Below are 14,732 nucleotides of genomic sequence, written 5' to 3'. Positions count from 1 at the left end.
TCAAATTGTCTTCCAAAGTCACTATTTTGCTTTCCTACCAGAAAAGAAGACTGTTTAACAATCACTTCCTTGCCATAATTGAATGTTGCTGATTTTTATTGTAATTACATTTTAACATTCTATATACTTAGATTCTTGCATGGACACACCATATATACTTGAGTTATATACTTGGCCGACCCGAGTATAAGCCGATTCCCCTAATATTACCCTAAAAACTGGGAAAACTTAGTGACTCGAATATAAACCGAGGTAGAAACTGCAGCAGCCACTGGTAAACTTCAAAAATAAAATTATATACCCAAACAATTACAATAATTGAGGAATCAGTAGGTTAAATGTTTTTCAATATTTATTGCTAGAGAAAAACTATAAACTAGCAACAATAACTTTAAAACTTAAAAGTGCAGAAAACCGTAGCTTAACAGGTAATCAAGCTAAATCACAAAAGTTAAAATCCTTCAAAACTGGATTCCTCTTCCTCCTCATCTGTACATCCAAACAGAGCTTCAGCTGTATCTGATGTGAGGGTATCAGCATAGACATTGTCATCATCACTGAGTTCGCAGATGTTATCACTGCTGCCATTCTCATACAAAGCGCAGAATATTGCGGGTTAAATAGTTCCGTGGCATCTGGCTCAGTTGAGCCGCCTACCTCTTCAGCTCAGCCACGACTTGTGGACTGAGCTGAAGCACCGCCCCCTCCAGCAGACGGCAGAAGATGATGCATTTGGTGCACACACACTGAATCAAATAACCTGTATGACCTGAGTATTAGCTGAGTTCGGGCTTTTCGGCACAAAGTTTTTGCTGGAAGAACTTGGCTTATACTTCAGTATATAGATATTTAAGTAAATGTGATTTAGTAAGTTCCATAGTATTAAATACATAGCTCCTTTAAAAATATAATACTTTATAATTAAAATCCTCTATAAACCTCATATATTCCTTTTAGATTACATTCTAGGGTTAGAATTGTACTTTCAAAAGTGTATATGTACATTTGTTTAAAGTTTTAAACTTCTTATTAAGGTCACTTTTGATATAACTATTATAGCTTTGGGAAATAATTGACAAATATAGCATTTTGACTTTAAATAATATGTATAAATATTGAAAACCTTGAATCAATATAAAGTTTAATGAAACAAATTATTCATTAAAGGCACCAAATTTAAATAAACATTCTAAGACTACGATAAAAGATTTTTATGTCCTTTCACTGAGGTTAGTGAAGTTAGACCTTACTAGCTATTTTTCTAGTAGAAGTCTTTTTGTGATTGAGGAAAGGACATTTAAGTAATTCACATTGTTAAAAATAACTTCAGTTGAATAACAATTATGTACAATTAACTGTTCATGAGTTATAGTATAAATTTAGCAGTTCATTTTAAATGTAAGAACAAACTTTTTCCATTACATTTATGTTCTTTTTTTTTAAAAAAATGCCTTGGGTGAAGATAATTTAGTTGTATTCTGTGTTATAACTTAATCTCTCTAACATTGCTTAAGAATATTTGGTTAAAGTTATTGCACTTTTGATATTTGTACTTGAATGCATGGAGAAATATGAAATTTGTTGTAAAGTGGTAAACGAAAAGTTACTTTATCTTCTTCCTTTAGTGTGAATCTGTTTGATGCATTATTTGTTTATTTGTATTTAACTCTTAGGAAACTTCTATCAATGGTAGTTGTCTTGATACCTATCTGGTCTTCATAGAACAAAATAGTGCTTTTCTCAAACTGGAAAAAGTAACTCATTACCATTTATAGTATTATTCTTTCTGGTGGGGAAAGTTATGTCACATTGGCTCTAAATATAACTACAAGTTTCCTTTGATAAAATAACTGTTGGATATTTACTGTCAGTTACATTTTAATTTTAAATAACCACACCCATACCATTATTCATCTCATTTTAAAAATTAGAGATAAAACCTTTAAAAACTAAATTCTTCCAAAGCACAAAAATGCTTAGTTATGGTAACCAAATATATAATTTATTATTTATTATTGTTTAATTCTTAGTGCTCTCTGTACAGGATACTGATTAAAAGAATTCTAGTCATGTGGCCACATCATTAATCAACTTAAGTTACAACTTGATACCAAGTTGATATCAACTATTAACCTTATCAACCTGGTATCACCTTATTTTTGAAATTTATCTTTACTGAAAGCTAAATTTTCTAGCCCAGTTAAGCTGGAAACACATTGTTAAATGCTTGGTTTGGACTGTTATAGTTGTCCACTATTTTAGATTAATTGACCCTTCATCTAGAATTAATTTAGTCTTATCTCTCAGTGATTTCTGGGTCTCTATTGAATGTTCCTGGTGTTCATTGAGGTCTTCCTCTTCAGTGGATTTTCTAGTTTTATGTGACTGGTGGTTCTTTAGGCCTGGCCTAGTGGAGTTCACTTTCAGATGTGCAAAGGAACCCCTTTGTAGATTTTTGAAGCTTATTCTCTCTGTAGCTCCCTCTTTTCTGACACTTTGCCCATAAATTCCAGCTGTGTTAATCTCCCCCAAAATAGATCTCTTGATTTCCTCAACTAAAGAGACCACTGTCCTATATTTGGGTTTCCGGAACATGCCTTGAGGCAGAATAGTAGGGTGATGATAGGACTCAGTTAGTTCCCTTTTCTTATGTATTGTTTTACCTGCTCTGCTTGTTTGTTGTTCTTTAATGAAGCAATTTCATCTATTGTATCCAATTTTCTAGTTGTTAATAAGCAAGAAATCAAGTTCATAGTTATTTTTTTTCTTTTTGTCATGACATAAGTGCAAGTCTCGTGTCTTATGTTATTTTGTTGTTAAAACATTGGAATAATATATGGAAAGACTTCCAAAGTTAGTTAACAGGTATTAAAAATGGAACTACTGTTTTAAATATATATAAAGGAGAGTATACCCTATTATAGGATAACAGAGAAAATAAAAATTATAGGTTAATTTATGAAAATGAAGATTGTATGAGAAAATATGAAATGTAGTTTGCAAACTGGATTAAAGTAGATAGCTATATTTTTATTTAATATTGCTAAGAAGATTGAATGGAAAATTTTGCTAAATTATATGTATAATTACTCTTTTATAAATGGTTTATTTAGTTCTAAAATTTTATATATATATATATATAAACTTCCTAAAATTAATAGTACTCATTTTAATTATTTACCTGCCTTTCTGTGTAAGGTAAGTTGATCTTATTTTAAAAAATAATTATTGGGCCCAGAGAGACAGCACAGCGGAGTTTGCCTTGCAAGCAGCCGATCCAGGACCAAAGGTGGTTGGTTCGAATCCCAGTGTCCCATATGGTCCCCTGTGCCTGCCAGGAGCTATTTCTGAGCAGAGAGCCAGGAGTAACCCCTGAACACCGCCGGGTGTGCCCCCCCCCCCAAAAAATTAATAATTTGGGTGGGGGAGTTTGGGCCACATTCAGTTCTGTTCAAGGCTGACTTCTTGCTTTGGAATCAGGAAGCACTCCTGATATGGTTCAGGGAAACATGTGGTGCCTTACCACCGTACCATCTGTTACACCCTGTAGTTCTTATATTTAAGTACATATAATCACTTGATTCTAAATCTATAATCTTAGAATTTCTTATATAATAGCAACTATTCAATAAAATATCAAAATAACATTTTTATGCCCAACTGTCTATCTAATTGTTAAATCTTTTTTTTTTTTTTTTTGGTTTTTGGTTTTTGGGCCACACCCGTCGTTGCTCAGGGGTTACTCCTGGCTGTCTGCTCAAAAATAGCTCCTGGCAAACACGGGACCATATGGGACACCAGGATTTGAACCAACCACCTTTGGGTCCTGGATTGGCTGCTTGCAAGGCAAATGCCGCTGTGCTATCTCTCCGGGCCCTAATTGTTAAATCTTTCATTTCTGCTTCAGTCTCTCTTTTTAGTTTTGAAGAATAGCAAATCTAGCTATGCTTAGGCTTACTCTAGGTTCTGTGCTCTGAGCTCACTCCTGGGGCTGCTCAGGCTACCATAATGAAGTGCTAGGCTAGGGGAATGAACCTAGATTGGGGTACATGTAATTAAGTATCTTATTCACTGTACTATTTTTCCAATTCTGATCTGGTCTGTCTTAACTGATGCAGTTATCCGTGCAGTACAACATTTGATTTCCTGTTAGTACCTCATATATATATATATATGCATTCCAATTAAATTTCCAAAACTTATAGTGAGAATCATAAAAGAATAGATATTTTAAATCTGGTTACATAGACAGTTTTTGACACTAAATCTGTATTTAGCCTCACTGTTAATGAAGAACTTTAAGGAGACCATGTTAGAAACATTTCTAATTCTTTACACCCTTGTTAGCACAAGGTTGGTTGTAAGCTTGGCTGAAAATTTGATCAGGCTGATCAAGTTTCAGTGCTAACAACTACTTAGAGTCCCATGACATGTGTTTTCTCACTGGTTGCCAGGTACTCCTTGTTACTCATTAAGTAACTGTGATCCAGCTGACTATTGGCATTTTATCACAGAAGAGTCAAATTTGTATTGTACAGTGTTATATGTTCTTTTTTATCACTAGAATTCTATCATGGCTCTGGAAAAAGAGCTCTTTTTTTTAGATCCACCATGGCTTTAAAAGAACATTTGGAGAACTGAATCTATTAAAAAATATTCTGTATCTGAGGATTTTTTTTGGGCTTTGATATTGAAACTTAGGGATAAAAAGAAGGGGAATACATTTTGGGTGCATTGTTTGGAAACATATTATCAATGAAAAATTGTGGCAGATACATCTTTATTTACAATAGAGACCTCCTTTTTCTAACATCACTTGTTTGGATTTTGGATCACATCTGGTAGTGCTAGGGACTGGTGCAGTTTTTCAGTAGTTGTTCCCTGTGCACTGGAGACTATGTTGTGCTGGGAATTGAACCTGGGCCTCCTGCAAACAGAGGACATCCACGAGCCCCTGGAGCAGATTATCTCCTAGCCTGCTAACACCTTTTTATTGTTTAGTCCCAATTTTTGATTTACTTCTAAGAAACCTGAGGAGAAAGGGAGGTTATTTATTATCTTATGATGATTCATTTTATTAGGAATGATAAAAATTGAAACAAAAATATATCATCAATATACTGTGAAATAAACTTACATGTATTTATTTAAAACATTATTTGTAGAGAGAGATCAGGAATCAATGTGATGAAATAAACTTCTAATAACTATGCTTTCAAATGGTCTTTTATTGAGAGCTTGAGGCTTATATGAACTGAGAGGATGATAATATTTTAAAAGTAGCTGTCTAATGGAATTCCTTATGTATCTCCTTGGTATGCCTTAATAGAAAATATAAAATAATTTTATAAGTGCCTTGTTTTCTTTTCAAAGAGAGTCATTCATTCATAAAATATGTAATTAGTACTCACTATTTTGGTGCTGGATGTATAGAGATAAGCATGACACAGTGCATTATATTAATGTCAAGTGAAATTAGGAGCAGCTTTTAAATTAGTATCTTCTCATTTTTTCCTCTCCCTCCTTGTCCATATAGTAAATAAATCAACAGAATTTAAAAATTACATGTGGGAATTGGTTAATTCAAAGGATGTGTGCGTACTTGATTTTTCCCCTCCTTTTCCTTGCTAAATGTAAGAAAATGCTAGTTGAATTCATTTTCCTGATTGGCTATTAGGATTAAGGCTTCTTTTTCTTGTTACTCAATTTTAATATTACATTTTTTTGAATATCAAAGGAATATTTTGCAAAATATAGCTAACAGACAATAGGTAGATCTAAATGTGAAAAGAAGATCAAGAATATTATGGCCAGGTTGACATCATGAGCATTAATTAGGAGTTGTTTTTTACTATAGACACTCTTTCTAATGAATTCAAGCATAGTTTATTATTTTTTCTCACGTGAAAAAAGTGAGGCAAAATAAAATAGTATCACACTTGGCATACATTATAACACATCCCTGAAAATGTATAAAAATTAAATAATATAACCAGCATGTATAATGTGAAGGATCCTGTCGAAAAAAATTCAGAAGTCTTTTCTGTAATGTTTAATGTATAATGCCATATTTACTTTAAATGTTCTACAAATTTGGATTTTAAAAATTGGGCTAATTTTATTAATCGATCTGTGAAATAATGAGCTTTTTCATATTGATGAAACACATGTAGATATTAGCATAAGTTGGGATTTAACTGATCTATAGCCATTATCTCTTACTTAAGTGTAGTTTGGATAGTCATTCTTCATCTTTTACTTATGTATAGCTGGAAAATTTGTTTGCAAATTAACAGTGCTGTCCTACAAACCTTCTACTTGTGTGCCTTATTTGTCATTTTGAACCATTTCTTTTAAAGTGGTGCATTTAATCTGAAATTAGTTGCTTGAATATAACAATTGAGTGAAGTCAGGTCTTTACTCTTTTCCAAAATGTAAAGTTCATTGTTTGAAGAATTTGATATAATTAGACTATAATGACAGTATTTGTTCTAGAAACCTTATTAAATATGTGATTTAGTCTCATACTGTTTGTTAGTACCTGTTGGCTTTCATTCATGTGATGGTAAATATCTAAGTGCTTATTATGTTTGGCAATTCTCAAAGATAAATTGAAAATATTTTTGTTGACTTAATAGTGGCATCTTTTTAAATTATAAAGCTATAAATAAAAATCAGATGTTTATTTATATAGAATATTGAAATGATGAATCATAAACAATGACAAACCTTTGGTCTTGTGTTGTGTATATAAACATTTTATGGGATTATTATGTTACTGACCCTACCCTGATCGGTGATTGTGCCCTACCTTAGGGTGTGACCTGGCATTCTGCCCCCACCCCTAGGGTGGTACCTGATTCTGCTTCCACCATTGGGTGGTACCTGATCCCACCATTGGGTGGTACCTGATTCTGGGCGATAAAAACAAGGGTCTGTGGAAGGTGGGGGGGGCTTTTTGGCTGGAACGAATGTTGAGGTTTTGGGCTTCAGTCTTGTCCTCCGAATAAAGCTGATATTTTCACAAGCCTGACTGTCTGCTAGCCTTTTATCCGCCGTTTCATCTCAGAACCGCTGGCTAAACAGGGTGGCAGATGCGTGCTCCGAGTTGGAGGGGAAAGACCTCATCCTCCATCCCTTCATCAGTCAACCCTATCAAGGGCTGACTTGCAACAGTCTTGGATTACAAAACTGATTAATTGTGAGAAGAGAATTAGAAGAAAGAGGCAGACTAGAGATGACAAAAGGACAATGATAGAGGGTCATGGTCACTTTTGTGATGGTACATGACTTTGTATATTAATACATAATATACATATACTGTAACACTATTGTAACAGTGTCACTTACTATGTTTACATAGACTTTGGTTAAAAATCTTCGTGCATTAAACTTTTCTACATTAGGATAATTCCTTTAGATTAGATTCCCAGTAATATAATTTTGTATCAAAGTGTGTGAAATTTCTTTTGGAAAATTTTGATCTATACTTATTGCCAATTTCTTTCTTGAAGAAATATACTAATGTACTAATATTGGTATGTTTAAGTAACACTTTATTATGTACTTAAGTCAAACTTTTTATTCCATTATTATTTATATATCAAGTTTTTGATTCTTAGCAATTTATTTCACAGTTTAAAATTAGTTGTGAAGATTGTTATTGTATCTACCCATTTCTTTATTAATGACTTAGTGTTTTCCCCAAATTAGTTATTTCTGTATTTAAAAGGTAAAGCTTTCTAGAGCAGCAGAGTTAGCACAGTTGCGTTGCATGTGGCTAAATTCAGTAGGCCCTAGCACCCTATTTGGTTTCTCAGTCACTCTCAAGAATGATCTCTGAGTACAGAGCCAGGAGTAAATCCTGAATAATTCTGTGTGTAGACCTGCACACCTCCAGGATACCTCCACTACCTCCAAATAATGTAAGAAATAAAGATATCTAAACTGCCTCTCAAATTCTTCTTCCAACCCTCTCTCATCTTGTCCCTCTTCCTCCCCTACAATCAAAATTAAGGCCAAAAAGAAATTTGTGGAAAAAATATTGTTGGAAAATATATTAGAGGTTTAATATTTTTTGTGAAGTCAGTATAAACAGTGCAAAGTTTAGTCTTTTACTGAAGGCACAAAGCTCTACCATTATGGCTGTTAATTAGATGACATTGCTATAATAAGAATTGTCCTCAGGCCTTCTTTTGGAAGGAGGTAAGTGGATGCTTGGATCTACTCTAAGTAGGTCATACTGATTTTACTGCTTAATTTAGTTCTTCTGCCCCATGCTAGTTGGTCTTTATTTGTCACCTTGAGTTTCTACAAATAGCATTAATTATATTTTTTAATTATTTTCCCCATGTACACTATATTACTTTTTATTTTACCATTGAATGGTCAATATTTTGTTAAACATCTTCAAGATTTATTTTTCTATCTCATGCATATTATAACTTCTATTTTTTATTGTGATTATGCTTTTCTTGCTTTGTTTTACTTTTTAAATGTAAATGTAGACACTTAAGTTTCTCTCTCTCTTTTTTTTTTGATAATATATTTAAGCACCATGATTACAAACATGTTTGTAGTTGGGTTTCACAAAAAGAACACCCCTTTCACCAGTATAACATTCTCACCATCACTGCCCCCCATCTCACTCCTCCCCCACCCCCTGCCTCCTATACTCGAGACAGGCATTCTACTTCTCTCCCTCAATAACATTCTCATGATAGTTGTTAGTGTAGTTATTTCTTTAACTGCACTCACCACTGTTTGTGGTGAGCTTCATATCATGAACGAGTCCTTCAGGCCCTCATCTCTGTCTCTTAATATTATTACAATAATGCTTTTATTTTTATTAAAACCCATAGATGAGTGAGACTATTCTGTTTCTATCTCTCTCCCTGACTTATTTCACTCAACATAGTAGTTTCCACGTCCATCCATGTATAGGAGAATTTCACGACTTTATTTTTTCTGACAACTGCATAGTATTCCATTGTGTATATGTACCAGAGTTTCTTTAGCCATTCATCTGTTGAAGGGCATCTTAGTTGTTTCCAGATTCTGGCTATTGTAAATAGCTCTGCAATGAATATAGGTCTGCAGAAAGCATTTTTTTTATTGCTTTTATGTTCCTAGGACATATCCCTAGGAGTGGTATAGCTGGATCACATGGTTGCTCAATTTCCAGTTTTTTGAGGAATCTCTATATTGTTTTCCATAAAGGCTAGATTAGTTGGTATTCCCACCAGCAGCGAATGAGAGTTCCTTTCTCATTGCAAAGAAACTCCCACATCCTAGTCATACATCATATTTATTATTCATTCACCTTTCATTGGATCACTAGGTTGCTGTTTTGTGTGTTATAATTTTCAAGATCTAATTCTAAATAGTTTAGATTTATGATTGCTTCTATAGCAAAGTTTTAAATAATTTTACTATTTTCTTCTTTCCTTCATTTAATTCTGGGGGGCATGGTAGGGATCAAACTCAGACCTTCTTGCATGTGTGCCATGTCATTAACTACTAAGCTATATCTCTGGCTCCTCATTCCTTTTAAGAAGATGTTAGATTCACCTGGGAAATAATTTTAACAGGAAAAAGTAATGCAGTTAAGGTATGTTTTTCTTATCCTAAGCTCCCAATCCCTAGGTAAATAACTCTGCAGTAAAAGGAAATGTTTGAATACACATAATTCTTCCACGATGAGCTACCTATGGAGTGATGCATAATGCTTCTGAATGTGGAAAAATATGAACACTCTCTGTGTAGAGTTGTTGGGAATATAAATAGAAGCTAGTGCATACATTAGCTTTTTAATTTACTCATTTACCTTTACTTTGTCATATTATTTTCCTAAAAATTGTACCATTTATTCTTTCCTATTATACTCCTATAATCATGAAATGTTATAATGGTTTAGACCCTTTGGGAAATTCACTGATGAAATTCAGAATCAGAATACTTTTATGACTAGGAGTTTGAATATTTTTCCTTAGTATTTTCACTTTGACTTCTAATTTTCATATCCTGTTAGTTATTTAAGAGTTAACGTCTTCATATTCTGGCATATCATTTTATCAATGATAAAGAAAATACGTTGTATTTACAAATATATATTATGTATATTATTATTTTATTTTTCTGTTAACTGTGTTCCATACTTTCTGAATCCACTATTGCTTTTAAATTTCATTTAAATGTTTTAGAGGACAGTCAGAACTTTAAATTTTACTATAAATATTTGCTTTTATGGTTTTGAGTAACAGCTGGTGGTTCTCAGAGCTTACTCTGGCTCTTTACTCAGAGATTATTCCTGGTGAGGCTTAAGGGGCCATAATAGTGCCAAGGATTGAACTGGGTTTTCCCAGCAAATGTCCTATCCTACTATATCTCTGACCCTACTTTTCCAGTTTTATTTGTCTTTATGTTCTTGTAATTATGTACTTTTTAGATAATGAAAACTCATTGTTGTTAGATTCCTTTGTAAAATGAAGTATTAAGTGGTATATCCCCCTATTCTTTATTATTGTGTGTGAGACCTTCTAAGGTGGGTGATGCTTTTTGGGGTTAGCATGTAGTATCTGGGATCAAACTAGGGTTAGATAAATGCAGAGCATGTACCCAAACCCTGTAACATTCCCCTAATCCTTTTAAACTTTAAAAAAAATTTAGATCTTTTTTTAAAAAGGTCAGTAGACATTTTAAAAGGACTGTTGATCTCTCTACATGAATTCATATCTATAATAAATTAGAAGATTTATTATAGATTTTGGATTTATGAAGACTAGTTGAAAGAGACTTGACTGGGAACTGGAAACTGATAAATTTGGAAATGTAAATTTTTACCATTGTTCCATTATTGGTTAATTTTTCTATTTTACTTCGTGTGATACCTGAGTGCATCTTGAGTATTTTGTGAGCATTGCTGGTTAAGTTTTGGCTCTTCTGTTTTTCCCTTTTTTTTTTTTTGTTTTTTGGGCCACACCCAGCGTTGCTCAGGGGTTACTCCTGGCTGTCTGCTCAGAAATAGCTCCTCGCAGGCACAGGGGACCATATGGGACACCGGGATTCGAACCAATCACCTTTGGTCCTGGATCGGCTGCTTGCAAGGCAAACACCGCTGTGCTATCTCTCCGGGCCCCTGTTTTCCCCATTTTAACATCTACTGTGTTTACACTTGGAAACCTAAAGATGTTACCACATGTGGAATAAGTGTTGCAAATATATATACACACACATACACATATATATATACAGTTTGTATGGTTTTGTCTCCTCTGCAATTGTCATTCCTGACTTTGTCAGTTTAATCAATGATAATGAGTTGAAAATCAACATGAAATCAAAATAATTTAAATGTATTTAACATTTAATCATTGATTATTTTCCTGCCCACTCTCATTGCATATTATAGTTGGTAATGAAATGCTACTCAGCTTGCTTTTAAGAGTATAAGGAGAGGTGCTCCTTGTAAGATGCTTCAAAAGCTCCAGTTAAGCAATTTGAAACAGCTTTTTCCCATCTATTCAATGCTTCTTTCCATATTTTTAATTTTAGAATCATTGTCCTAAATACAGAGATTGGCAATTTTATTTTAAGTTATACTTATAAAAATGTGTCCTTTTCGTTCTTAAATTAATTCAGGCAAACATAGAGGAAATATATTATCCTCTTAATATTAGAAAGAAAACAAATAAGTGATTTGTTTACTTCTGGGGATTGGATGATGGTGAAATGACCAGGCTAGAATAACAGTTGTGCTTTGGCCTTAACTTTTCTGGATTTGTTCTAATTGCTACAGGTCCAATATGTAAAGCCTTAGCTTTACTCTGTACCTCTTACTTCTACTGCTAGCTCCATGGAACATATTTATTATTCAGCAATGGTCTAAGAGTGGATTTTTTGTCTAGCTTCTACTAGTCATTGGGTTCTAGATCCTCATATCTCTTAAATCTCAATGTATTCTCTGAGCTGATGTTTCTTCTCAGAAGAACTATATAGTAGGGCAGGAAATTTTGAAGCGTTATGGTATATCCAGGAAAACATATAAATATTCCTCTTTTCTAAGGTTTTGATAATCAGAGTGAGTCATCTTATAGGGTTGGAAAATGTGTAGGGTGTGTGGAATATATGTACTTACAGAATGTAATAAGAATCACCACAAAGATTGGTTGGTTGGTTTGCACTACAGAAATATTCCAAATTTTGTATCTAATATATTCATTTTGTAGATGAAATGCACATATTCAGGGAGAAACTTCTATACAAAGCAGAATGTTGTAACTCTTAAGTGTTAGGGTAAAAAATTAGTTGAGGGGCCAGAGAGATAGCATGAAAGTGTAGGGCATTTGCCTTGCATGCAGAAGGACGGTGGTTCAAATCTTAGTATCGTATATGGTCCCCCCAGCCTGCCAGTAGCGATTTCTGAGTGTAGAGCGAGGAGTAACCCCTGAGTGCTGCCGCTTGTTTTCCAAAAACCAAAAAAAAAAAAAAAAATTAGTTGAGAATCAACAATCTGGGAAGTGTCCTTCAATTTGAAGAGGTTGGGAGATGGTGATAAACTATATCTACAAGTGACTTTATAAACTGCCTACTTTGTCTTGATGCTTAGTAACTACAGAGTAATTCTCAGATTAAGTGTTTGGGAGTTTTTAAATGGGGAAAAATTGGACAGAATGACCAAATATGTACAAGTTTAGTCTTTTCATGAAAAATGCATGATACATTTATGTGAAAAAAAAATACTCATTTTTGCAAATGTCCTTAATCTGTAACAATCAAAATGTCCTTAATCTCTAACAATCAAAAATTCAGTTGGCAGGAGAAGTGATGTAGCTTTACAGAATTGTGGTTATTGTTACATTGTTTTGTTTACTATAAACCTGGCTCAATATTGGTAAATATAGTATAGCAGAAACTGAACTGTTGTGAGCCATCTGGGCAGCAGTCCAAGATATCATTAAAAATACTGCTTCAGACTAATTTGAGTTTATGAATAATATTTTGTTAACAGCTCAACTGAAATTTAACCACATGGTGCAACTTAAAAATTCTGAGCTCACAAAGTAATGAAAGTAATATAAGTGTACATGGAATACTTAATAGTCTGTTTTGAGTGATGCATTTCTTTTCTTAACATCTGTGTTAGTACCCAAATGCTTAATATGATCTGATAGCTTTACTATTTACTTAAATGCTACAGTTTGCTGTTAATGTGAATGTCTCATAAACTAAAATATTATAAATAAAGAAAGGGGAAAAACAAAACCAGAAACATAACAAATAAAGCCAGGCCAATCTCAACTCGGTCTGTGGTTTTGTGACACGAAGTTCCTCAGAATAAAAGCATTTGTAGTGCACAATGGACAGCCCTACTTGTCCTACTCCTGCTTGCTGATCCACATCTGCTGAAGGTGGATTTAGCATTGAAATATAAAGAATGGGAGGTTTCTAAAGTAATTAAGGTGGATGGACAGTCAACTTCTTTTGTCCTATGGAAGTACATATATCTAGAGTTTATGTTAACAGTTATCAGGAAAAAAATGAAGGATGTAGTTGTTTGAAACATCCAGTAAATAAATTGATCTTCCTGATAAAGGTAGTCAGAACTTCAATAAGCAATTATTAGTGTTAAGTTATAAATAATTGATTATATAGGCATAACATAGGTAATGAGGTTATGATTAATGAAACGACTGGAGACTGATTATTTATCTTGGTGTTTATTGCCAAATGCTTATTCATTTTTTTCTTTGTGTATAATTTTAACTAGTTTAAGTGGCTTCTGAACATATAGCTAAAAATTCTTTTAGGAGGGCTAGATTTTTTTGTCATTATGTAAAATATTTTTGTCATGAAAAGGTGAATGTGCTGTTAAAAGTGTGAATTTAATATACCTTGTCTTAATAAGTATTTTATTCATCTTCCAGGTTAGCACTCTACGTATATGAATATCTGCTCCATGTAGGAGCTCAGAAATCGGCCCAAACATTTTTATCAGAGGTATGTATTATATTTTCCGCTTTGTATTTTAGTACTTTATGTATTTAAAAAATAAACTAGTAATTATTATAAAAATGATTACATTTTATCTAGGAAGTGGCCAGTTACACATATAGTATTTGTAGACTTTACGAATATTTTTAGTATCCCCAATGTAATTTCTATGCCAGTTTCTTCCTACTCAGTTTTCTAGCCATTTTCCAGTTAGAAATGAAAACTAATGTTCTTGACAGAAGTAATTAAGAAAGTAAATTTTATTTTAAAATAAAATAAATAATGCCAGATCTCTAATTCTAATAGTATATTATTTTAGTATTATCACAGTTTTGGACAATGTGGAATTTTTGTTTTATTGCTAATGGTGAACTGGTGACTAAATTTTAATAAATTTATTTCAAATAATAGTTTTGCTTTTTCTCCTTCTACAGTTTTTGTACTTTGAGTTGGTGCTTTCATGTAATGTTTTTTTTTTCTTCTCTAATATACAATAATGAGGAAGTTGCCGTAAGAAGATAGTTTTCTGTTACATGCCAAGCATATATGTCAAGATGATTTGCATATATTACCTACAATTTTTATAAGAAAAATTTAAGGCACATTTATTGTTTTTATTTTTTTCATGGGAACAACAGATTTCAGAGTTTATATTACAAAACTGGCTATTAGTCACACCGTGTAGTTTCAGAACTAGAAAGGAAACATTCATTGCAAAGCCCCCAGTTTTCCCTTTATAT

General features: G+C 33.1%; 1 protein-coding gene across 6 annotated transcripts in view; it reads left to right on the top strand.

Moving 5' to 3' along the window:
• Positions 1-14,732, top strand: part of SSBP2 (single stranded DNA binding protein 2) — a 282,705-nt gene that overhangs the window by 80,940 nt on the left and 187,033 nt on the right. For all 6 annotated transcript variants that reach the window (XM_049766151.1, XM_049766144.1, XM_049766165.1 and 3 more), the window contains exon 2: positions 13,926-13,998. In XM_049766151.1, coding sequence (XP_049622108.1) covers positions 13,926-13,998 — 73 coding nt within the window. The remainder of the gene's footprint in view (positions 1-13,925; positions 13,999-14,732) is intronic.

This window comes from Suncus etruscus, chromosome 2 (genome assembly GCF_024139225.1).
Source record: "Suncus etruscus isolate mSunEtr1 chromosome 2, mSunEtr1.pri.cur, whole genome shotgun sequence".
Taxonomy (NCBI): domain Eukaryota; kingdom Metazoa; phylum Chordata; class Mammalia; order Eulipotyphla; family Soricidae; genus Suncus; species Suncus etruscus.
Note: the sequence above shows the minus strand (reverse complement) of the source record. Positions and strands in the feature narration are given on the sequence as shown.